Genomic DNA, 27,177 nt, shown 5'->3' on the forward strand with positions numbered 1-27,177 from the left:
TCAGGGTGATGAGTTCAAGTCATACATTGGCTGCAGATATTACATAAATAAACTTTTTTTTTTTTTTAAGAAAGTTTAATGTGTGTAATACAGTTTTGTTCTCTGTAATCACTCTACTATGTATTAGATCTTTATTAGTTGCAGTTCTTTATTTCCTTATATTGGCCGTTTTGTGTGTGTTTTAAATTTGGTTAAAGTGATATATGTATGTATTCTGCATCTTGCTATTTTCACTTCATCTTGTTTGTGCAATTAATTCATGCTGTTTTATGAGTGTAATTCATTCATTTTGTTGGATATAATATTTTATTATATCAAAATACCATGACTTATCCTTTCTCTTCTTGATGGACATTTTATTTTTTTTTTTTTAAATATTTTATTTATTTATTTGACAGAGAGAGATCACAAGTAGGCAGAGAGGCAGGCAGAGAGAGAGGAAGGGAAGCAGGCCCCCTGCTGAGCAGAGAGCCCGATGTGGGACTCGATCCCAGGACCCTGAGATCATGACCTGAGCCGAAGGCAGCGGCTTAACCCACTGAGCCACCCAGGCGCCCCTTGATGGACATTTTAGTTTCCTGCTTAATGTTATTACAGATGGTGCTGCTATAAACATAGTCACGTGTGCTGCTTCTGGGGTGTTCATAGCAGTGTGACTCATAATAGTCAATAATAGTCAAAAAATGGGACCAACTCAAATGCCCATCAGTTGATGAATGGATAAATGAAATGTGATCTATCCATATAATGGAATATTATTCATAAAAAGTAATGAAGTACTGATACATCCCACAACATGGGTAAACCTAGGAAAACATTATGCTATGTGAAAGAAGTCAGTCATAAAAGACCATATATTGAGTGGTTCCACATGAAATGTCCAAAAAGTCATATTCATAGACACAGAATATAGATTAGTGGTTTCCAGAGTCTAAGGGAAGAGTATAATGGTGAGTTACTGCTAATTGGATTGGTTTTTTTGTGGGAGTGATAAAAATGTTCTAAATTAAGATTGTGGTAATACAAGTCTGTGAATATACTAAAACCACTGAATTATATGCTTTAGATTAGTGATCTTATGGGATGTGAATGATATCTCTCTAAAGAAGTTAAAAATAATTTCTAGGTCACTGTTTTTCAAACCAACCTTCTAGTAGGTTATAAACCAAGTTAGTTGGTTAGTAATAGGCTTTGTAAAAAAAAAAAAGAGAGAGAGAGAGAAAGTGTATAAGTAAAGTATAAGTAAAAACTCATAAGTAGCATATTCTTTATGGCAATTATAAATATAAATATAATATAAATATGAATTATATAGTATTTGCTCACAAAAGACAGTAGTTTTGGCACTTGGGTTTTATTATTTATTTGGCTGATTAGAGACTGAGGTAACGGATGCTTAGAAATGAGGATTATACCAGAAATGGAATCTAAATTGGAAAGATCCTCAGAAATAAGGGGGAATACCCTGACAAATACAGTTTTTATCTGTTTTTACTCCTTCTGTGTCAAGCCTTGCTTGGAAATATAAGAGGAACAAAACTGCCAAACTTTTCCACTACTTTCTGCCTTCCTCACTCACAGATTTTTGCCTTGGCTTCATTCTGTACCCTTGTCAAGTACATTCCTATTTCTAACAGTACTTCTGTTTGGATCAAGTTATCTCTTCTGAAATCATGCTGCTATTAAAATTTGATCCATTGTCCATTTCAATTTCTGTGAGATTTTGTAGATGTACTGGGTTTAATCTTATATGCTTTGAGAGCTTTAAAGTGCTGGCATAATTTTTTCCTTGTGAACATGAATAGCCGAATTTTGAGACCGGAAGTGTAGGTATTAAGAATTTCAAAGCACAGACTGAAACTATTTTAGAACTCCCCTTTTTTGTTCTAAGAAGAATGGGTTTTAGTTCCTAGTATTAATAAGCTGAAATTTCTTTCTGTAGCTTTTCTGTCAATTCTTTACTCTTAACACCCATTGTCAATGGAAATTAAAGTGATTTTGAATTATTTAATCATATCACCATATTATCCTCATTGTCTACTAGTAACTGTCTCTGTTTCCTCAGAATTTCTCTTTTCTTTCTTTTTTTGTTTCAGTTGTCCGATGTTACATAAGTATGGCATTAGTAAAACATTGGTAGTTTGAGAAAGCCAAGATGATGATACAGGATCAGAAGGAAACTTTAATTAGTATCCTTAAGGTAAAAGATAGTGCCTCATTGAAACTAAGCAGCAGTCTGTAAAAAAGGAACATTCAAGAGCCAAAATGGGGCACCTGGCTGGCTCAGTTGGTAGAGCATATGATTCTTACTCTCAGGGTTGAGTTAAAGCCTGTGTTGAGCATAGAATTTATTTTTTTAAAAAGTGTAAGAAATTTAAAATATGGTAGAAATGTAATAGACAACACAAGTTAGATAAATCTAAAAAGTAGAACAGCAACAGAATCTAAGGAGATAGAAAATGTAAGAAAATTAATGTAGTGAGTCAGAAGGTCCAGTGTCTGAAAAAACATGTTCCAAAGAGAACAGACAAAATGAAGAAGATTAAATTTACATTGAAATACAGGAAATTTTCTCAGAACTGAATGAATCCTTGTCTTGCAAGTAATTACACAGAAAGTACTTAGCAAGCTGGATTTTGGAAAAGCCATTCAGGAAATTTCAGAACATGGGAATTAAAGAGAAAATCTTTAAAAAACACTGAGGGAGAAAAACAAGCCCTGTTTGGAAGACTCAAGAAATCAGAAGGCAGGGGCGCCTGGGTGGCCTAGTGGGTTAAGCCTCTGCCTTCGGCTCAGGTCATGATCCTCAGGGTTCTGGGATCGAGCCCCGATCGGGCTCTCTGCTCAGCAGGGAGCCTGCTTCCCCCTCTCTCTGCCTACTTGTGATCTTTCTCTCTGTCAAATAAATAAATAAAATCTTTTAAAAAAGAAATAAAAAGAGAAGAAATCTCAAAAAAAAATTATTAAAAAAAAAAAGAAATCACAAGGCATTGGTTGGACTTGTCAACAGCAACACTGAAAACTAGAAGGTGACAGAGGATTTACTTTATACCCAGACCAGCAATCATGGGTGAGGATAAAATAATAAGAGAGATCTTAAATTTACCTCCCATGTGCTCATTCTCCAGAAGTTACTAAGAAATGTGCACTATGAAAATGAAGGAGTAAATCACTGTGGACTTGAAGGGACAGGACATCCACCACAGAGAGATGACTGGATATTAAGACGTTATATATTTGAAATTAATACTTAAATGTAAATTTAGTATATTTTTTTAAATGACATTTCAGAGTTAAAAAGTAGGATCCCTCCCCGCTTAAGTAATCTTTCTCTATTGTTTTAGAATAACAAGATAGTTTCTTCTGTCCCAACACATGTCAGAGTAGAGACTTGTATTTCAAATTGTGACTTGTAATTCATTATTCAATCTTGAATCCTTTAGGAATTCTACTTAAAGATAAAAAACTCTTCACAAATATATTTGTTTTCAAGAATGTCCAGATCTTTTAAAAATAATTTTTTAATGAATCCCATGATGTTTGTAGAATCCTGATATTTCAGCAATTTTATGTCTGGTTTTCACTATTATATTTCACTGCTTTTCAAAAGTTTCAAATTGTAATTTTATTTTTGTAATTTTATTTGTATAAGGTACAAGTCTGAAATTAGAGACTCTGTTTTAGAAATTCATTTTAATCTTAAATTCAGGAATATTCATTCAGACTCATATTTCCACATAGGAAAGTGGGCCAGTTCTTTACTAAATAAGTTTCCCAAACACATGTTTTCACTAAAAATGAATGCTTTGAATAGTGTAGTTTATAGCTACTTTTGTATTCCTGGAAGACAAAAAAGTACCCAGAATTGAGGCAGGTTGGAAAGGTCACCAAAAATCTAAATTTGAATCATTAGTTATGCTTGCCAAGGTATTCCCTATGTCTCAGTAGCGCATATAACTGGTTTTGCTATTAAAAATTTTTTTCTGTAAAACTGTGTCTTTTAAAAACAATCTAATGAAACAGAATGATGAAAAGATAAATAAAATATTGAAAAATAGGGATTAAAATTCCTTTTCCTGCAACTACTGAAAGGAATGTTGTGTACCTGCTTATTTTGCATGAAACTTTATAAAGCAAACAACTAAGAGGTGTCAACCTGAATACAAATCCAAGCCTTTCTGCCTCTGAACTTTTCAGTGCACAAAAATTTTGATGCAACTAATTGATGGCATGTAGAGAAAGGAATTAGTAAATTTTTTTTATTCATTTTAAGTTGAGAAACCATCTTTCCCTATCAGATAAGCCAAGTTTTCCAAACATGTTAATATTAAGTACCAAAAGCACATACATGGCAGGAAATACAACTCAGTTACAACCTCTTTAGAAAAGTCATACTTACATAATAATTCTAAAGGCTGTTCATGGCTACAGGCTGGAAAAAAACAGTTTAAAATAGAAGTGTTTTAAAATAAAATAATTTGTTCAGAATAGAAGTGTTTTAAAATAAAATAATTGTTTCCCAAACTTTAATATTTTAACTTTTTTTTTTACTTTTTTTTTTTAATTTGACAGCAATCACAAGTAGGCAGAAAGGCAGGCAGAGAAAGAAGGGGAAGCAGGCTCCCTGCTGAGCAGAGAGCCCAATGCGGGGCTTGATCCCAGGACCCTGGGATCATGACCTGAGCTGAAAGCAGAGGCTTTAACTCACTGAGCCACCCAGGTGCCCTAACATGTTGTTTTTATAAATAGGGAGAATGTTTCTATCCTTCCCTGGTGGTTTAACTTCAGGGAAATAATTCTGAATATAGAGTAAAGATTATCCAAAAATACTCATCAGCTTTATATTTAGTGGTAAAAAATTAGAAACAAGTTAAATGTCCAACTGAGCAGAATATGCCGAAGTAAGTGGTGATATGGCTAAGGAAAATATGTAAGATTTAATAGATGGCATAGGAATGAGGAGAAAACTTTAAAATATAATGGAAAAGCAGGATACTAATTTGTTCATATAGTATGTGATTACAGATACATGTTTTCATAAAAATACAGGAAGATACTGAAAGAAAATATAATAGTTTTATCAGTAATTTGTTTGGATATTGAGTTTAAGTAGTTTTTTCTGTTAAACATCTAACTCTTGGTTTCGGCTTAGGTCACGATCTCGGGGTCATGAGATCCAGCCCTTGTGTCAGGCTGAATATGGAATCTGCTTGAGATTCTCTCTCCTCCCTCTACCCCTCTCATTCATGTGTATTTCCTCTCTCCGTCTCTCTCTCTCAAATCTTTTTTTAAAAAGGTATTATTTTCCTAACATAAGATAAAATGATAGCTAATATTTTCTTAGGCCACCAGTAGATAATATTCTGTTTATGTCATCTGTCAAGTAGGGAGACATTTTGATAATAACACTTTCTTAATGTCCTATTTTATTTTGTCCATGTGGAATGAACATGTTTGTATTATTTCTTAGATCTGAAACTCAGCACCGAGGCTCTGCTCCCCACTCTGAAAGTGACCTACCAGAGCAGGAAGAGGAGATTCTGGGGTCTGATGATGATGAGCAGGAAGATCCCAATGATTATTGTAAAGGTAAGGCTTTTTATAAGGAGACACCAAGTAAGATAGGATTCATGTACATGCAGTATCTCACTTAATTATTTGGTCTGTGAGTGTAAGCTGTTGTGATGTTTTCTGCTCCTTGCATCCTTTACTTGAAGTATAAGAAATAGTATTTCCTCTCAGTTCAATTTAATGTATTAAAGCTTGGTTTTATATTAAATCTGTTTTTACCCTTTTTTTTTCCTTAAAAACGATAGCATGTATTTACCTTAGAAAATTTCAGAAATACATTAAACAAAAAATATAAGCCATTTGTAACACTGTATCACCCAGAAGTAACCAATTTTGAGATTTGGCATATAGACTTTTCAGAAAACCTTTTCATTACTTTTTTCTCATAGTGATGATTGCTAATATAAGTTAAACTGGAATTACAGATACTTAATAGCAAGTGATATCAGAATGTATCTAACTATCTGGAAGAACCTGGTTTGTGTTATTCTCAGCAAGCAAAGATGTAAAAATACCTTGACTCCTGCCACTGTTGGCAGCCTTTTCAGGCTTTCCTTGTTTTGTTGTGTTATATTGTTTTAGGAAAACAAACTTTTTTTTTTAAGTTAAGTAAATGGAATTCATTGATCTCCCAGGATGTATAAAAATACATCCTGAGACTGCAACTATAAATAGTTTTTATATAAACATGTACATGTTTAGGTAAATCTACTAGATTTTTAAGAGGCAAGAATATTGTGATACATAATCTTATTTTTGTTTGAGAATGACTTATTTTGGGATGCCTAGGTGGCTCAGTTGGTTAAGTGGCTGCCTTCAGCTCAGGTCATGATCCCAACCCTGGGATCAAGTTCTGGGTTGAGCTCCTTGCTTAGCGAAAAGTCTGCTTCTCCCTCTGCCTACTGCTCCCCCTGCTTGTGTACTCACTCTGTCTCTTTCTCTCACACACACAAATAAATAAATCCCTTAAAAAAATGACTTACTGTTTTGTTGTTGTTGTTGTTTTTAATTTCTTTTCAGCGTAACAGTATTCATTGTTTTTGCAATGACTTATTGTTTTAAGTAACATGGTGGTTCAACAACTTGCTTACTCTAAATCATTAACCTTATTTTCTAAGATTTTTTTTTAAAGATTTGCTTATTTTTTTAAACGAAGATTTATTTATTTAGAGACAGAGCTCAAGCGTATGTGTGCGCAGGAGGTGGGGCAGGAGCAGAGGGAGGGCGAGAGAGACTCTCCAGCAAACTGCTGCTGAGTGCAGAGCCCAACACAGGGCTCTATCTCACATCTCAGAACCCCGAGATCATGACTGAGCCAAAATCAAGAGTTGGATGCTTAACCAACTGAGGCACACAGGTGCTCCTAAGAATTTTTTTCATAACATGAGTTCAGTAATACTGTGTGGCTGATTTTTTTCTGTTCAATTGATGATGTAGAAGAAACCATTTTTAATTTGATAAGCGGTGTATAGATGTTGGAAAATGGAATGTAAGATATCTTTTTTTACTACATAAGTGACAATGTTTCTTTCTTATTGTTTCTTCCAGGAGGGTATCATCTTGTGAAAATCGGAGATCTATTCAATGGGAGATACCATGTGATCAGAAAGTTGGGCTGGGGACACTTTTCAACAGTGTGGTTATCATGGGATATTCAGTAAGTTGTAATGATCCTGCAAAAGAATTAGGTGATGCCTGAGAGCTTTCATCTGAATTTCCAGAGATGATCCAGCCTTTAGTCTATCTCTAGACGAATTTCTTGATCAGAATTTTGTTGTTGGTAATCTTTATGTTCTTGGGCAAATTTATCTTTCATCTGGGGAAGAAGAGCCTTGGAGACAAAAGATTGATTCGATTAGTATCCATAAGGCACTTGGAACTTGGAAATTCAAAACATTACAAATACTCAGTGAAAGTGTGGTATGTAAATTCTTTAGGGTGTTTTTGTTTGTTTGTTTACTGGAGTAAGTTTTTAAATGATGTCCTATACCAACCTATGTGAAGTATTTCTTCTGGCTTTTTCTAGGAAAGTGTTAAAGCTTTTAACCTTTTAGCTTTTGACATGCAGATATACAGGACGCTTCTGATTTGATGTGGTTGTCCCCCATATTTACTACCATTTCATAATTTTACTTGGATTCAGAGAAGCATTCAGAAGGTAGACTTTAACTTGGAGAAATGTGTGCTGACTGAGATTACCTAAGAACAGCTTTTCTTCCTTCTATAAATGAAATCTGGCCAGTTAGTACCATTAACAGTTACAAGTGATTACATAGAAATAGCCTGTGTTTAAGTACAGGAAGACATGAAATCCGTATTTGTACTTTTGTCACTACCTCCCAGTTACAGGTAAATTTTACCTTCCTAAAGTGAGGCTAGGGCATTAGGTCTTAACTGCCTGTGTTTGTTTTGTAGGGGGAAGAAGTTTGTGGCAATGAAAGTAGTTAAAAGTGCTGAACATTATACTGAAACAGCACTAGATGAAATCCGGTTGCTGAAATCAGTGAGTATTAAATCCCATGTGTGACGCAAGACACACCAAATGTAGACTTTTTAGCATGACTAACTTTTATTGTAAAGTTACAATATCCTTAAAGAAGTAGAGGTAGATGACAATATTTATAAATTCTGTGCTTGTGGTAGGGGAAGTGGTGGATTCCCATCAAAAGCATTAAAAAAAAACTTTCAAATAAATGAAAATATTTATGGAGCATGTTTTATGTACCAGAAAGCACAAAAAATGTTTTACTTTCCTACTGTAGTTTAAAGTTTTCTGACAATAGCCAAAAATATCCAGATGCCCATTAACAGATGACTGGATAAAGAAAATGTGATGTTGGGGGTGTGTGTGTGTGTGTGTGTGTGTGTGAGAGAGAGAGAGAGCTGGAATATTACTTGGGCATCAAAAAGAATGAAATCTTGCCATTTGCAATGACATGGATGGAGCTAGAGGATATTAGGCTAAGCGAAATAAGTCAGTCAGAGAAAAATAAATGATTTCACTTATGTGGAATTTAAGAAACAATACAGATGGGCATAAGGAAGGGGAAAAACAAATAAAATAAGATAAAAACAGGAAGACAAACCATAAGAGACTCTTAACTATAAGAAACACACTGAGGGTTGCTGGAGGGGAGGTGGGTGGGGGGATGGGATATCTGTGAGAGATGGGCGTTAAGGAAGGCACCTGATATAATGAGCACTGAGTATTATAAGCAGCTAATGAATGAATCACTAAACTCTACTTCTGAAACTAATAAAAAATAAAGTTATGCGAATAAGTATATATCTATTTTATACTTTAAAATATTATAAAAATATATAAAATAAATACTTTATTAATTCCTTTTATATATCTGAAAACTTAGGTAAATTTTAGAAAACTTATTTTTAGTTTTGTTAAAAATTAGGAAGTTATGGTAGAAGGAGCTTAAACTCATAGTTAGAAAACCTGGACGTTAAGACCAGCCCTAGTCCAGTATATCCTCTAGCTCACCACGTCATTTCTTCTGAGCCCTTGAGTTTTCATTTGTAAAATGAGGAGAGCTCTAAGAATGTAATTTTCAGAGTGCCAGTCTGACAGGCTAGGAGCCTGTGCCCAAAAGTTACATCGATACTGCTTGCTTCCTTGATTGAGAAGGTTTTTTATGGGGGGGAAAGTTCGACTGAGTAAACAGTGTGAGGAATGTTGGTTCAGTGGTTGTTTTGCATCCTATGAAAGCTCCTTATTTCCTCATGGCCTGGTAACCAGCATTAATTTGAGAGTCACACTTTTGGTAGAAAAATGGTTGAATTAGAGCAATAGTCTTTGTCAGTTGTATTTCCTTTTGTGCACTGTTTATTTCTTTGCCTGTTTGAGCAATTAAATTTTTAGTATGTTTTTCTCATAATTTGTGTGATCTCTTTCTTGGGAGTAATTGTTCCTTTGTTACATGTGCTACAGGTATTCCCTCCCTCCCCCACTAACTGGCTTATTTCCATGCTTTCCCTTTTGCTAAATACTGTCTCTTTCCCACTACAGGTTCGTAATTCAGACCCTAACGATCCAAATAGAGAAATGGTTGTTCAACTATTAGATGACTTTAAAATATCAGGAGTTAACGGAACACGTATCCTTTAAAGAAATGTTTGAAAATAAATCACGAAATAACCTTATCTCCGAGAAAGGAAACCAGATTGATAAAATAGCATTCGTCTCTTTTCTCAAGGCAAAGTATAATCAAACTACTTTGGGTTATTGTAGACTTCTGAACACAGATATGAATAGTGTTTATATGTTGTGACTTGTCAGGGTATTGCTTAGGCTTTTTCCCCTTTCCAGGCAAATTAAACCAAAGTCAAAAGAAAAACTTTTTTTTTTTAAATCAGGCTTGTATTAGTAAAGGTTCTTAATGGGAATAATCTTTCATGATAAATACTGGAAAAAGAAAAAATTAACATGTTGTATTATCTACTGGCCTTCAACATTGAAGAGGGTGTGCATATAGATTATGCTTAGACTCTAAACAGGTGTGATTGCATTCTGTCAAAATGAAAAAACTGACTTGTTTAATGTTTTTATCTGGATTTTTAGAATTTCTTGAAGGAATCTTAGCTGATTTTTTCATAAGTTAATATCACAGTGACATGTGTGAACTGATTAAAAGGTTATTGCAACAGCCATGCTTATGACGGCTCATCAGACTTTTCAGAATAAAAGATGAAGTAGAATCTCACTTGGATTGGAGAGTCTAAAACTACCTGTTCATAAACTATTTAAAAATGTTAAAAGAAAGACATTTCTTCTTTCATTCTACTTTTTCTGCATATTTAGCCTCTCTTAACATGCACTATTAATTGCCAGTTATCTCTTTTTAAGGAGGTGGGCTACATATGGTTCTGGAATCATGTGGACTATGGTATGAGGTTTGAATGGAGGAATGAGCGAGAACAGGTGATAATGTGAAAAGATTTTTTCTGTCATTCTAAATTCGGTTGTTATTTCCTTGGAGAAGTATAAATCACATATCCCTGATGTCTGAAGAAAAGTGCTTCAAGAATCATCCATTTTAAAGCAGAGTCTTGTGACTGTTGTGATCACTCTGTAGATGGCTTACTCTGTATGTATATAATAAGGCTAACCAAGATACAAAAGATACATAGGATGCCATTAGATTCTAGTTCCCTGTTGTTTGATCTTGTAATGATTATCATGCCAACTCTCTCACTGCTATTTGGGAAAGCTACAAATAAAACTAGAAATATTCTAAATAGTCTCCTCAATAATGCTTGAGTGAGTATCTTGATTTGACTCTAATGAAGAAGGGTGTTCTTTTTGTTGGTTTGTTTTTTAAACTATTGAAATCTTAGTGGGTTTGAATTTCAAGTTTCAAGATATTTTCCAAATATTACCAGGTAGTTTCTCTGTAGTTTTATCCACTGAGTCCCTCTTTGTCCTGAGCCCATTTCTCCTCTGCTCTTCCTACTTGTCTCCCAACTGTCTTGGCTCCCACATTATTTGCTGCTACTAGAGATTGAAAAAGATAAAGAGCACTGCATTAAGGATTAATGGGTTATGCCATTCTCTTTTCACAAGATAAGCATGTCTGCATGAAGCCATATATCTGTATTTTTCTTTGTATCTGAGCATTTCCAGAGCACTGTCCTTCTCATACTGAAATATAAGGGACCCTAAACTAAGAGGGAGCACAAACAGGGGAACAGCAGACAGAGGGAGAGGCAGGCTCCCCACTGAGCAGGGAGCCCAGTGTGGGGCTCCATCCCAGGACCCTGAGATCATGACCTGAGCCGAAGGCAGAGGCTTAATCCACTGATTAAGGCGCCCCTCTTAAGCTACTAAATGTTCAGTCATTTTTGTATCACTGCATAGAGATTGAAAATCCCACTGTCAAATTACAATGGTTCTCTCAAGAAATCAAACATTGAAACTAGGAGCATAATAGAATAACTTAAGAATTCCATTTTCTGGGTTGTTGTTTTTTTTTTTTAAGCAATCTGCATTTTAATAAGTCCTGTTTTGTTATATTTCGTGTATACAAAGTAGAATAGTTAATCTCCACACATTCATTATGCATTTTAGGATCTTGTTTAATCTTGTTTTGTCTCTACCTCCTGCTAATTTTGTGGCTATTAGATATATTACTTCACCCATAATTATTTTAGAATGTATCTCCAAAAAAGAAGGACTTTAAAATATAACCTCAATATAATCACTATGTCTAAAAAAAATTAGGACCAGTTTTTTAGTCATCCCAGTATCTAATTTGATAATGTTTTTGTCTAGGAGTTTATGGTTTCAGGTCTTAAACATCCAATGAAGTCTCCATTTTGAGTTGATTTTTGTATGTGGTGTAAGATAGTCGTCAAGTTTCATTCTTTGCATGTGGCTGACTAGTTTTCCCAACACCATTTATTGAAGAGATTTCTTCTTTCCCCAGTGTGTCATAAGTGAATTGACTATATGTATGGGTTTATATCTGCCCACGACTATGACTATGAATTTATCTAGCCTTTTTGATGAGAACAGACATTGTTGAAGCCTTTTGGGAACGCTGGTCACTATTCTCTCTAATTTCTTCAGGTGGTATTTTCCCCCTGCCTCCAGTAGTTTCCTTGTATACTTATATTGATTAGTAGTACTCAGTAGTTTCCTTGTATACTTATATTGATTAGTATTACTCTGCTAAATACTTAAGGGGATCCCTCTGCAGATCACCAAGTTTTCTTTTTCTGTAGCTGCCTTTGTCTCCCAAGACTGTTGACTCCATCTCTTAAACTCAGGGGATCTGGAAAGTCTCAAGGCAGTAATATGGGGCAGTCATAGGACTCAGCTCATTTGTTTCTCTTTCCTCAAGGATCACTGCCTTTATTTGTCTGATGTCAGGGTCAATAAATTTGTCGTTTTATGTATTTTGTCTGCTTTTGTTGTTGTCATTTTAAACAAGAGGGTAAATGCATGCCCTGTTAACTCCATCTTGACAGAAGTTCCTAGGGATGTTTAACTCTGTGAAATTGCCAGCCAGTTTTCCAAAGTGGTAGTACCATTTTATACTTCTCTTAGCAAGTAAGAGAGTTCTCATTGCTCCATATCCTCCCCTATATTTAGTCCTGTTGGTCTTTTTATTTTAGTTATTCTAGTGAATTTGTAACGCTATCTTATGAAAATTTTGTTTGTGTCTCCCTGAATAGCATGTCCCTTTAATCTTCTTTAATTTAGAACGTTGCTTTCCTTTAATGGCATTGACTTTTTTTTCTTTTTTAAAGAACCCAGAGCAGATATTTTATCTCTTAATTTGGATTTGTCTAATGGTTTCCTGAAAATTAATTCCAAGTTAATTTTGGTCAAATATACTGCATGGATGATGCTTTATTCTTCTTGGTGTATTAAATCAGAAAGTACCTGATATTAGTATGTACTTTAGCATTAGTGGGTAATAAGTTGGATCACTAGGTTAAGTCACAGTCTTCCAGATTTCCCTGTTTAGAAATACCTTTTTCCTTTCATAATTAATAAGCAATCTGGGTTGATACTGTGACATTGTGACTTTATTCCAACCACTCTTTAACTCAGTAGTTTTAGTGTTCATTGATTCTTACTTGAGCCAGTTATTGCTACAGTAATTATAAAATGGTAATTTTCTATTTCTGTCTTTGTATGTCTGTTACTTGTCATTTTCTCTAAAAAAGATATTTCCAGGAGCACCTGGCTGCCTCAGTTTCAGGGTCCTGATTCTGAGCCCCATGTTGGGTGTAGAGATTACTTAGAGTGAAGATTGAAATCTTTTTAAAAAATTAAAAATAATTAAAAAGATATTTCCCTGTCCACAACACATTACTTTTTAAAGTCTTTGTTTGGACTCACTCGTTTTTATTTATAAGTTAATTCATAACTTCATTTTTAAAAATGCTTTCAACTTGGCGAGTGTCATCCTTTCCAAGTTGTTCTCTTGATGTGTTCCATTACTGATCACACAACTAGGTTTCCAGGTTCACCTAGAATTTGGCCATTTCTTCAAGGAGCCCAGGTTTTCTTTTAGTGAAAAATCTTATTTAAAGGAGAATTCTGAGCACTAGTTCATTATTACATATTACATATTACATATTATACATTTTCCCATAGGTAGAAATTTCTGGAGGTGCAAGGTAGCAACATACTATAAAATCCCAGCCATGCCCTGCACATAGTTATTCCTACTTGTGGTGATTGGAATGTTTATACATAAAGAGAACACACGGTGGCACTAGAATCAAGATTAGTTTTGTAAACTACCCTGACAAGTCACAACATAAAAACTACTGTTTTTAAAAAATGTTGGCCTTCACATTTTTTAGGTTAAGTTTTGGTACATTATTTCCTGCAGTTAAAGCAGAAGTTATTTTTTCTTGCTTTGAGACCGTGAGAGTAGGAGTTGTTACCCTGGGCATTAGTTTTACGTCAGGGAAAACTGATCAACAACTTAAAGCTAGTGCTTTCACTAATTGAATGTGCAGGTTTCTTTTACTTTTACTACTGAGCGTTTTAATGTACATAGTTTTATCAATAAACCAGCCCCCCCCCCCATTTCTTGGATGTTTTCAGTAACTAACCTTTGGAATTCAGAATATTGACAGCTAGTTATATTTTTAAGTCATATTCTTTTTATACTGAAAGAATTACACAGTAACAGTTTCATTGTGAAAGAATTACACAGTAACAGTTTCATTGGGGCAGAACACATTTTATCTTGCCTCTTTCTTCTTTTGTGCCCCCCTTTTCCTTCCTTAACAAACCCTTAGATATCTGCATGGTTTTTGAAGTTTTGGGGCATCATCTGCTCAAGTGGATCATCAAGTCCAATTACCAAGGGCTTCCACTGCCTTGTGTCAAAAAAATTATCCAGCAAGTATGTATCCTAGTTTTTTCTATGTGGTGATTGTTTTATATTCTTAAAGTGTCAGGAGTTTCCTATATCCAATAGAATTTTTATTTTAAAAACTAGGGATTTTTTTTAATTGTTAAAATTAGGTGTTTTATTCAGCCCCTAATGTTTATTCTCTCTTTAAGTGATTTAGCAATAATCATTTTTCCCAGATTCATCTCCTATAATAATCATTAGAGAGGAAGATGTGTTCATTGACTGGTGTTGGAAATTTGGAGCCCTTTTCTGGAAGTTGTGGTTGCAAATATTTATTATTTGTGAATAGAGAATTGCTGTGTCAAATTATTACTATCTGTAGAACATTATTCAAGGGTATTTTCTAATATTCTGAATAGCTTTCAATATACAGTAAAGAAGTTTACTCTCAGGAAAATATTAATACTTCAGAGGGCAAATAATTTGTTTGGATAATGTGTTTTGGTGGAAAGAGCTCTAAACTGGGAATCAAGAGACCTAGGTTCTTTATCAACAAGGAAATTTTAATTAAGAGATATCTAAATCTTTCATCACCTATATCTCACCATTTTAAGAGCATATTGACTTTTATTCTCAGCCTTAATGTTCTTCATTAACTATCTCAATACTGTTAGCTTTTTTAAAACAATTAGCCTTTTAAAACTTTTTATTAATAGATGAACTCTTGTCTTTGCTCATACTTTACAGGTAATCTTTCTGGGGAAGTTTTCCTTGGTGCCTTACTAAAAATGCTTTATTCTCTGTTGAAAACTATCATATTGTTCTTATATTTTTACTTTTTAAAATGTTGTATTGTGATTTCTTCCTTCTCCAGAAAGGACTTAAATTCTGTGTTTGCAAGTCTACTGCTCTGTTCCCATTCAGGTGTTACAGGGTCTGGATTATTTACACACCAAGTGCCGTATCATCCACACTGACATTAAACCAGAAAACATCTTGTTGTCGGTGAACGAGCAGTATATCCGAAGACTGGCTGCAGAAGCAACCGAATGGCAGAGATCTGGAGCTCCTCCACCTTCTGGATCTGCAGGTATGTTTTCTTTAAGGACTTTGGTCTCATTAGAAGTTAATAAAAGTTCTGGGGCACCCAGGTGGCTCCGTTGGTTAACCGTCTGCCTTCGAGCCAGTCCTGGGATCAAGCCCCCACATCAGGCTCCCTGCTCACTCTGTCTGTCTCACGGTCTCTCTCTCAAATAAATAAATCTTTTTAAAAAAAGAAAGAAAGAAAAAAGTTGAGAAGTTCCTATTTTTATTCTATTACCAGGCAGTTAAGTAAAGCATTTCTCATTTAACAATAAGATACAGTAAGTACTTATGTATAAGAAAGTCTCAGCCTTCAAGACTTTAAATTTTAATCTTCAGTATTGCTCTCCTATAGAAAGAAGTCTAGAAATTGGGGCGCCTGGGTGGCTCAGTGGGTTAAGCCACTGCCTTCGGCTCAGGTCATGATCTCAGAGCCCTGGGATTGAGCCCCCCATCAGGCTCTCTGCTCAGCAGGGAGCCTGCTTCCTCCTCTCTCTCTGCTGCTTCTCTGCCTGCTTGTGATCTCTCTCTGTCAAATAAATAAAATCTTCTAAAAAAAAAAAAGAAGTCTAGAAATTGTGTCTTCTAGATACAGATATTTTGTATACTATAAAAGTTATTAATGATTCATATTCTTGTTTTAAAATATTTTCCCTTGTGATTCAGTGGCTATTTTTGATGTGTTTATCTCTAACCATGATCATACATACCTGCTTGCTTAGAGATCAGTGTGATCTATAGAGGGCTTGCTATCAAGAACTTGAGTTTAGGGGCACCTGGGTGGCTCAGTCATTAAGTGTCTGCCTTCAGCTCAGGTCATGATCCCAGGGTCCGGGATCAAGCCCCGCATCAGGCTGCCTACTCACCGAGGCGCCTGCTTCTCCCTTTCCCACTCCCCCTGCTTGTGTTTCCTCTCTCTCTCTGTCAAATAAATAAATAAGTTCTTTTAAAAAAAAAAAAAAAGAACTTGAGTTTAGGGGCGCCTGGGTGGCTCAGTAGATTAAGCCACTGCCTTCGGCTCAGGTCATGATCTCGGGGTCCTGGGATCAAGTCCCGCATCAGGCTCTCCGCTCAGCAGGGAGCCTGCTTCTCCCTGTCTCTCTGCCTGCCTCTCTGCCTATTTGTGATCTCTCTCTCTGTCAAATAAATAAATAAAATCTTTTTTTTTTTTTTAATAAATTAAAAAAAAAAAAAACTTGAGTTTAAGCACTGGATTGGACAGACCTGGTTCGAATCCTGGCTTCATCATTGGCTGGTTGTTTTGAGCAAGTGTCTTGACTTCCCTTTCCCTCATGAAGTTCTTGGGATTAGTTCCATGTTAAAGCAGTTAATAGGTTGCCACACAGTAGTATGTGCTAAATAAATGATGGCTATGATTGTGGTGCTTTTTTTTTTTTTTTCCATTTGGGGTATAGATTTAATTTTAGTAGTTTTATTATATTTGAGGAACTTTTTTTTTTTTTTAAGGAACTTGATCAAGTTTATTTTTCCAAAATGAAAACGTTCTAGAAATACTACACAACAATGTGAATATAATTAACACTGTTGAACTGTACACTTAAGTGTACAGGGAAATTTTACCTTGTGTGGCTTTGACCAGAATTTAAAAAAAAATTTTTTAAGAGTCTACCTTCCACCTAATCTAAACTAACACCCATAACATGCTATGTTACAAATTATTATATAGCTCTTAATGCTGCTCTCCTTTTAAAACTGACCATTGCCAAGGGGAAGAATTAAGAGATGGGGATTCTAAGTGGGGATGAGGGCTGCTGCCTATCATTTTCTGTTTTAAGCATACATAGGAATGAGATTTTTGCAACATTAATAGCGGAAACCAGAAATTGGGACTTGGATCTTTGCATGTATGGATTTTATCTGGAGAGGAATTTAATTTATTTAAATTCATTCTAAGTTTGCCAACTTTTATGTGTATTATTCTTTTTTAAAAGATGGTACTTCTACCAGAGGTGTTTTAAAAAGAGTGGTTTTCTCTGTAACATAAACTTACATGGCTTGCTGAATGCCAGGATTCTTACTTAGTTTTCTTTTCTTTTCAGTCAGTACTGCGCCCCAGCCTAAACCAGTAAGTATAAGGTGTTTCTATGTTTAATTCTGATCTGTGGGCAATGGGCAGGGATTCCTCTGTTAGGGATCACAGTTTGTGTAGAGTTTGAAAACCAAAGAAAAAAATATTCCTGCGCTTCTATATTTTCTCCAGTAAATGCCCATGCATCTTTGACAAGTTTGTACTGGTGAGGCTCCTATAAACTTGAGAGTGTCTGAAAGTATCAGCCCCACAGTTGGCTCAGAGGACCAAAATTTATTGTTAAGTTTGTTTCTGTTTGGTTTCATAAGAGTATCCACATTGTTTAAGTTAATGAGAAACTTAAGCGCTATGTTAGGAAAAGAATGAAATTTAATTAGGAAATATTAAAGTTAACAGTTATCTCCAACTGGGGGTAATGGATTAGCCACCTGAAGGCTTTATCTGTTTGTAATCTCCGCCCAGGCTGACAAAATGTCAAAGAATAAGAAGAAGAAATTGAAGAAGAAGCAGAAGCGCCAGGCAGAATTACTAGAGAAGCGAATGCAGGAAATTGAGGAAATGGAGAAAGAGTCGGGCCCTGGGCAAAAAAGACCAAACAAGCAAGAAGAATCAGAGAGTCCTGTTGAAAGACCCTTGAAAGAGAACCCACCTAATAAAATGACCCAAGAAAAACTTGGTATAAATAGAGCATACACAAAAATTTATTTTAACATTACTTTATCATTGTTCTATAATGTAGTGGTTTCATGCATACAACACATTTGGGGGTGTCCTTATACAGTAAGAGTACAGAACCTTCATAAATGTCAGGCAGGTAATATTCAAATGTAATTTCTGACTTTTCTATGGAAATGCAACATAGACTTCATTTTGCAGTTGAGTAAGGATGAGAAGATCTTTTTTCCTTCCATAAATAGGTCTTAGATGTTCAGTCATGTTTTTATGTCACCCTATATAAGTTCTAGAAAGCATTTTTAATCTTGTGGAGAAATTTTTTTGTTCTTTCACTCATACACATACACATACATCCTTTTTGTCTGTTTGTTCCTTAGAAGAGTCAAGTACCATTGACCAGGATCAAACACTTATGGAACGTGGTGTAGAGGGTGGTGCAGCAGAAATTAATTGCAATGGAGTAATTGAAATCGTTAATTATACTGAAAACAGTAATAAAGAAACATTGAGGCTTAAAGAGGATCTACATAATGCTAATGACTGTGATGTCCAAAATTTGAAGCAGGAACCTAGTTTCCTAAGCTCCCAAAATGGAGACAGCAGCACATCTCAGGAAACAGACTCTTGTACACCTGTAACCTCTGAGGTGTCAGATACCATGATGTGCCAGGCTTCACCAAATGTAGACAAGTCATTCAGTGAACAGGACATCAGCCAACTTCAAGAAAGCATTCGGGCAGAGATACCCTGTGAAGATGAGCATGAGCAAGAACAAAATGGACCATTGGACAACAAAGGTACCTAAACAGACATCCTTCCCCAGTACTCCTTCCCTGAATAGCATATTCATGAATTTCTAGTCTAAATCTACCATTGTTTTTATAAATAAAACTTCATAGCAGGTTCCCAGGTTACCTTCAGTGTGTAAATTTTTAGCTAATTTTGAATTGTATTGGTCATGTAGTGGGTGCACAGCACTTCATTTGCCCTGAAGGCAGAGGTAGATTTTAATTGTGTAAACTGAAGGTGTTGCTACTCTTTATCTTACAAAATTTAGTGAACTTTTCCAGTCAGAGGCCTGGGTATGTTGCCTCAGAGCATTTTATTAACCTTTGGGTATGTTTGTGTTCACTAAACACTCTTATTAATGATATCCTTTGTCTGTAGGAAAATCCACTGCTGGAAATTTTCTTGTTAATCCCCTTGAGCCAAAAAATGCAGAAAAGCTCCAAGTGAAGATTGCTGATCTTGGAAATGCCTGTTGGGTGGTAAGTTAAACTTAGTGCTGTGTTTTGAAGTGACTAGGAATGAAGGAAAATTTGAACTTTAATTGTGCTAAGGAAGAAAACATCTGTAGGTCTGTACTCAGATTGCCGGTTAACATGTTAGTGAAAATTTTTTCACTTTTTTCTTAATCTTCAATTATAGAAACGTTCAAATATACTTAACAGAAGTAGAGTAGTATAATAAAACAGCCCCCACTCCCATTCCAGTTACCTGTCACCCAGGTGCAACAGTGTTAATTCCTGGTCAATCTTGGGGTTTTTGTTTTGTTTTGTTTTTTTGTGTGTGTTTTTTTAAAGATTTTATTTATTTATTTGACAGACAGAGATCACAAGTAGGCAGAGAGGCAGGCAGAGAGAGGGGGGAAAGCGCGCTCCCCGCCGAGCAGAGAGCCAGATGTGGGGCTGGCTCCCAGGACACTGAAATCATGACCTGAGCCGAAGGCAAAGGTTTTAACCCACTGAACCACCCAGGCGCCCCATATTCAACAATGCTTATGTTCGTACTTCCCCAATATTTTCAAAATTGATATTGATACTATTAATTGTAACCTTTTAACTCATTCAATATTTTGGACATTTTGTCAAACAGAAATTTATATCAAATTTAGTTGGTTATGTAGTATTCCCTAATGTACTTAGTTTTTTACACGTATTTGGTAGCTCTTTGCAGTGAGCATCTGGTTGTTTTGTGGGTTTTTTTTTTTTTTTTTTAAGATTTTATTTATTTGTTTGACAGAGAGAGATCACAAGTAGGTGGGCGGTGGGTGGGCAGGCTCCCTTGCTGAACAGAGAGCCCTATGTGAGACTCAATCCCAGGGCCTTGAGATCATGACCCGAGCCAAAGGCAGAGACTTAACCCACTGAGCCACCTGGGTGCCCTGCAGTGATCATCTTTACTCACAAATCTTCATATGGTTGTCCTTAGGACAGAACCTAAACATAGAATTCCTAAGTCAAAAAGTGCGTGCTTTTTTTTTAAATGAATTTTTGATGTCTAGTGTCCCTTAATAATATTGCTTACCTAGTTAAGAAATTGGGGGAGGGCATTATTTTTAATGGACACCTCAACAATCTAGGAATTGATTTGCACATAAATGACACTACTCAGAGTCATACACCTTGTAAACAGGAATGTTGAAGATTGCCGAAGGAAAAACTGAATTATTAAAAATCCATAATAATGTGTTTTACATTTATTTTTATACTTCAGATTTTTCTATTCCATATGGCATTCAGGTAATTAGAATTACTCCACCATACCACAGTCTGATCTAGGCCAGCAGTCTTCACCTGAGTGCAGGATGACTGCTGTAGCCCACTCACTCTCCCTTTGGTTGCCCATGTCCCCATAAGACTATTGTCAGCACATCTATCAGAATGACTTCCCTCAAAATGAATGCCAAAGTCTTTACCATGTCCCACATAACACCAAGCAAATGATGTCTTCCTTCTGCCTGGAATTCTTTTCCCAAGACAATGTACAACTCATTTTCTTCAAGTTCCTATTCAGTTGTCATCAGGAAGATCTTCCCCTGAACACCTAATATAATAAGCAAACCACCACTATCCAAACCCATACACCTTTATTATATTCATTCATGTATTGTCTCTCTCTTCCTCTCCCTCTTCAGTTTTTTTTCTTCATAGCACCTGTCACACAGTCTAATACTATATAGTTGTTTGCTTACTGTCCCTTTTCCTAAATGTATGCCCCATCACAACAGATTCTTCTGTTCACTTCTGTATCTGCAGTACTTAGAAAAGAACCTAGGGAGATGCTCAATAAATATTTAAGTCAACATATCGTGAGTTGTGCTTTGGCCTGTCACACATGTCACATGGTACGAACATCAGATGCTTCAGGCTTCTAGGCCTTTGTGTTTAGAATGCCTTTCTCCATTACTGTCTACCCAGCTGGCACACTTCTCTTTATTCTGCTACAACTTATCATGTCACCTTTACTACCACAATTACTTTGTTTTTGTCTGCCTGTCTCTTTTAAAAAATGTGTCCCTATGCTAAAATGACTTTACCTTCTTTTCATTCATTCACTCCTTCAGCAAACATACTGTCACATGCTCTGACTTGGTACTAGGACACAGTGTGAACAAGACATCAGTGTCTTGTCCTGCTGGATCCTAGTCAGACGTCACATCTTACTGATTTCTGCAGCATCAGCAGCATCTGGCATTCAGTAATGGAATTGTGTATGATTTTCAGATTGCTTGATTTTTTAAAAAAAATTCTTATCGGTTATGCATGTATGTAGTTTAAGTTGATTTAAAAATCTGTTCCCTCCCTTTGCGAGTTTTTTACTCTCCACACAACAGTATTTACCTTCATATTGCTGATAAATAACTTGGCTATGCTGCTCCCAATTTTTTTGAGGGGAAGCATTATACAGGATTTGTGTACCATCACTACACCCAGCCCCCATGTTCCCGACTTAAGATGATTTTGGCTGGTTAATCATTCTATGTTGGCATTATTGGGACCCAGTGCTATCTTGAGGATACGTTGTACTGATTCTTTCTCCACTTCTGCCCAAACTGTGTTTCATTTGCTTACTCATCTTTATACTATTTATTACTTAATTCAACTCCACACTTTGACCCAGTGGTATAAATATGTACACTTTAATACATGCAGATGCCTTGAGTATTCTTTCAACTTCTTCCTGAAGAGCTCTATCTGGAACCTGGAGTCTTCTAACTTGTGTTCACCTGTTGAATTGCCCATAGGCCTGTAGCATTACTGCCATTCGGATTTCCTTTCACCATCATCCTGGAGATTATGTTTACTTTCTCTTTATACCCCCTGCTTTCTGTCCTTTTGATCTCTCTTGGTTTACTGTAAAATTATTTTTTTGTTTTTTGTTTGATGGTTTTTGTTTTTTTTTGTTTTTGGAGTATATACAACTTGAAGTAGCTTCCTAAGAAGGGGTATGTGAGACTGGGAGGGGCACCTTGCCTGTTTGATAGTGTCTCTGTCCTACTTTCACACTCAGTTGGCTGCAGGCAAAGTTTTAGGTTGAAAACAATTTTCCTTCAGAATGTTTGTCATTGCTCTATTATCTTCTAGTTCCCTGACTTGTTGCTGCTAAAGACCATGGTCATTCTGATTCTCGATCCCTTGTATGAAACCTTTTCCCCTGTGAAAGTCTCCAGGATCATTATTTCACTGTGCTGTGCCTCACTTGGGTCTGTTTCTATCCGTTATACTAAGGACTTGGTGTGCACTTTTTTTTAGGGTTTGTTTGTTTATTCATTCATTCATCTATTCATTCACTCATTTATTAAGTTTATTAAAACAATCTCTACACCCAATGTGGAGCTTGAGCTCACAACTCCGAGATCAAGAGCCACATGCTCTTCCACCTGAGCCAGCCAGACACCCCTGGTATGCACTTTTAATTTTGAAACTCTAGTTCTTTTCGTTTTGACTCTTTCTTTGTCATTAGGTTGGTTGGTTTTTTGTTTTCTTTTCTTTTATTTCCTTGGTTTCTGTTCTCTAGCTCTGAAATGTCATAATTCAAATGTTAGACCTCCTGTGCAGGTATTATCTTCACTCCTATTTTCTGTCATTTTCTTTTTGCTTTATTTTCTGGGAGATTTCTTGACTAGTTATTATATGCCTTATTTTTTCTTATTTCTCTCATTACATTTTTACTTCTCAAGAGTTCTTTGGTTCTCTGTCTCTCAGAGGATATAATTTATTATCCCATTTTTCACATTGTTTCTTCCTATGTGTTGTCGGTTGCCTTCTTTCTGAAGGAAAACAGGGGGTTCAACATGCAGTTACTAGTCACTTGATTTCCCTGTTTTTTAAAATGGTCCTCGCCCCTCAGTTGTGTGGAGCATCCTTCAAAGACCCTATTTTACCTACTCCAGAGAAAACCTCCAAATGATCTGTCAGGTCAGGGAAGATGCTATTATATTGCATCATGCCCTGTGTCTTGGAGCCCTGTTTCTTTCTCTTTCTTTTTTTTTTTTCTTTACATTTTTAAAAAAAATTTTATTTATTTAACGTATAATGTATTGGGACACTTGGATGGCTCAGTGGGTTAAAGCTTCTGCCTCCGGCTCCAGTCATGATCTCAGGGTCCTGGGATCGAGCCCCACATCAGGCTCTCAGCTCAGCGGGGACCCTGCCCCCTCCAACCCCTGCCTGCCTCTCTGCCTACCTGTGATCTCTCTCTCTGTCCAACAAATAAATAAAATCTTTAAAATATATATATATATTTTATATACATATATAATACATATACATTTTTATATGTGCATATATACGTGTGTGTGTGTGTGTACACACACAGGGTTATAGGTCTGTGAATCGCCAGGTTTACACACTTCATAGCACATACCTTCCCCAATGTCCATAACCCCACCACCCTCTCGCTAACCCCCTCCCCCTGGCAACCCTCATTTTGTTTGTTTTGTGAGATTAAGAGTCTCTTATGTTTGTCTCCCTCCCAATCCCATCTTGTTTCATTTATTCTTTTCCTAGCTCCCCAAACTCCTACGTTGCCTCTCAACTTCCTCATATCAGGGAGATCATATGATAGTTGTCTTTCTCTGATTACTTCGCTCAGCATAATACCCTTTAGTTCCATCCACGTCATCACAAGTGGCAAGATTTCATTTCTTTTGATGGCTGCATAGTATTCCATTGTGTATATATACCACATCTTCTTTATCCATTCATCTGTTGATGGACATCTAGGTTCTTTCCATCGTTTGGCTATTGTGGACATTGCTGCTATAAACATTTGGGTGCACACACCCCTTCAGATCACCACATTTCTATCTTTAGGGTAAATACCCAGTAGTGTGATTGCTGGGTTGTAGGGTAGCTCTGTTTTCAAGTTTTTGAGGAACCTCCATGCTGTTTTCCACAGTGGCTGCACCACCTTGCATTCCCACCAACAGTGTGGGAGGGTTCCCCTTTCTCCGCATCCTCGCCAGCATCTGTCATTTCCTGACTTGTTAATTTTAGCCATTCTGACCAGTGTGAGGTAGTATCTCATTGTGGTTTTGATTTGTATTTCTCTGATGCCGAGTGATGTGGAGCATTTTTTCATGTGTCTGTTGGCCATCTGGATATCTTCTTTGCAGAAATATCTGTTCATGTCCTCTGCCCATTTCTTGATTGGGTTATTTGTTTTTTTGTTTTTTGTTTGTTTGTTTAAAGATTCTATTGATTCATTTGACAGACAGAGATCACAAGTAGGCAGACAGGCAGGCAGAGAGAGGAGAAAGCAGGCTCCCTGCTGAGCAGAGAGCCCGATGCGGGACTGGATCCCAGGACCCTGGGATCATGACCTGAGCCAAAGGCAGAGGCTTAACCCACTGAGCCACCCAGGTGCTCCGGATTATTTGTTCTTTGGGTGTTGAGTTTGCTAAGCTCTTCATAGATTTTGGATACTAGCCCCTTATCTGATACGTCATTTGCAAATATCTTCTCCCATTCTGTCAGTTGTCTTTTGGTTTTGTTAACTGTTTCCTTTGCTGTGCAAAAGCTTTTGATCTTGATCAAGTCCCAATAGTTCCTTTTTGCCTTCGCTTCCCTTGCCTTTGGCAATATTCCTAGAAAGAAGTCACTGCGGCTGAGGTCGAAGAGGTTGCTGCCTGTGTTCTCCTCAAGGATTTTGATGGATTCCTTTCTCATACTGCGGTCCTTCATCCATTTTGAGTCTATTTTCATGTGTGGTGTAAAGAAGTGGTCCAGTTTCATTTTTCTGCATGTGGCTGTCCAATTTTCCCAACACTATTTGTTGAAGAAACTCTTTTTTCCATTGGACATTCTTTCCTGCTTTGTCGAAGATTTGTTGACCATAAAGTTGAGGGTCTATTTCTGGGCTCTCTATTCGTTCCATTGATTTATGTGTCTGTTTTTGTGCCAGTACCATATTGTCTTGATGATGACAGCTTTGTAATAGAGCTTGAAGTCTGGAATTGTGACGCCACCAACTTTGACTTTCTTTTTCAAAATTCCTCTGTTTGAGGTCTTTTCTGGTTCCATATAAATTTTAGGATTATTTGTTCCATTTCTTTGAAAAAAATGGATGGTATTTTGATAGGGATTGCATTAAATGTTTAGATTGCTTTAGGTAGCATAGACATTTTCACAATATTTGTTCTTCCAATCCATGTGCATGGACCATTTTTCCATTTCTTTGTGTCTTCCTCAATTTCTTTCATGAGTACTTTATAGTTTTCTGAGTATAGATTCTTTGCCTCTTTGGTTAGGTTTATTCCTAGGTATCTTATGGTTTGGGGTGGAGCCCTGTTTCTTTAAAAGAGTGGTGGTTGTTGTTTTAAGATTTTATTTATTTCAGAGAATGCTGCTAGAGAGCATGAGGTGGAGGAAGGAGAGAAGTGGAGGGAGAAGGAGGAGCAAACTCCCCCAGCATGGAGCCTGACCTAGGGCTCCATCTCCCTGAGATCCGTGACCTGAGCCAAAACAGAGTCAGGTGCTTAACCAATTGAGCCAGCCAGGCATGTCATCTTTAAAAGATGTTTAAGGCAGTATTTCTGGGTTAAATCCCACCCTCACTTGCAGTCATATGTGATACTGCCAAACCCTGAGCCTTGAGGCAAGGGGGACTCTGGTATACATCCCAGTGCTTCTCAATTTGCACCGGTGGCTTATTCAGTTTTCCTGGATCCACTAAGATGTTTACCAGTGATCTGTTTTTCAACTTGTAAATTTTATTGCTCTAACTTCTTTGTTATTCTCTTTGTTAGTTCATGTTTTAAGAATTAACACTGAATTCTTACTAAGGTGGAGTTTCAGGAGTGGGAGGATGTGTGCGTTTGTATCTGATCCACCTTCTTTACTTTTGCTGATTCTTGGCCTTATTTATCATTTACAGCGTCTTTCTAAGGCAATAGTGAGATACAATTAGTAAAGACAACTCCCTTGAACAGCATGTCCATTTTTCTAAATGTATCACTGAAAAGGATGCCTGAACCCAATTCTTTTTTTTTTTTTTTTTTAAGGTTTTATTTATTTATTTGACAGACAGATATCACAAGTAGGCAGAGAGGCAGGCAGAGAGAGAGGAGGAAGGAGGCCCCCCGCCGAGCAGAGAGCCAGATGTGGGACTCAATCCCAGGACCTGAGATCATGACCTGAGCCGAAGGCAGAGTCTTTAACCTACTGAGCCACCCAGGCGCCCCACTGAGCCACCCAGGTGCCCCACCTGAACCCAATTCTGAAGAGTGTGTGTGTGTGTGTGTGTGTGTGTGTGTGTGTAGGTTTTCCCCACACCAAGTGGTTCTTGGGCAGTAGTCTGAGAATTCAGCTCAATTCTGACATTATCTACCTGGAGAAAAATGAGATTCCACAGGTAAAGGGCTTAGTTCCACAAGACCTCCTTCCACTTCATATCTCAGTTGCAAGCCCAAGTTACCTTTGCTTCTGACCAATCGGCTATAAATTGGAGGTTCCAACAACCCCCTCCAATTCAGGATGCTGGTCACAAATCCAGGTTGTTACCTATACTTCTGACCAACTGGCTGAAAATCAGAGAATCCCACTGCCCTTTCCTTGCGTTTGGCTGATTTGCTAGAATGACTAACAAAGCTCAGAAAAACCTGTTTACTCACTACATTTCCAGTTTATTACAAAGGATATTAAAGGATACAAATCAATAGCCAGAGAAAGAGATACAAAG

At 36.7% G+C, this 27,177-nt stretch overlaps 1 protein-coding gene across 1 annotated transcript in view; it reads left to right on the forward strand.

The window, feature by feature from the left end:
• Window positions 1-27,177, forward strand: part of SRPK1 (SRSF protein kinase 1) — an 86,980-nt gene that overhangs the window by 44,677 nt on the left and 15,126 nt on the right. Inside the window, 10 exon segments of the mRNA XM_032340508.1 lie at window positions 5,471-5,589; window positions 7,120-7,228; window positions 7,987-8,074; window positions 9,593-9,680; window positions 14,347-14,453; window positions 15,330-15,495; window positions 17,549-17,574; window positions 18,001-18,214; window positions 18,591-19,010; window positions 19,381-19,481. Of these exon segments, the coding sequence (XP_032196399.1) occupies window positions 5,471-5,589; window positions 7,120-7,228; window positions 7,987-8,074; window positions 9,593-9,680; window positions 14,347-14,453; window positions 15,330-15,495; window positions 17,549-17,574; window positions 18,001-18,214; window positions 18,591-19,010; window positions 19,381-19,481 (1,438 nt within the window).

This window comes from Mustela erminea, chromosome 4, assembly GCF_009829155.1.
Source record: "Mustela erminea isolate mMusErm1 chromosome 4, mMusErm1.Pri, whole genome shotgun sequence".
NCBI lineage: Eukaryota > Metazoa > Chordata > Mammalia > Carnivora > Mustelidae > Mustela > Mustela erminea.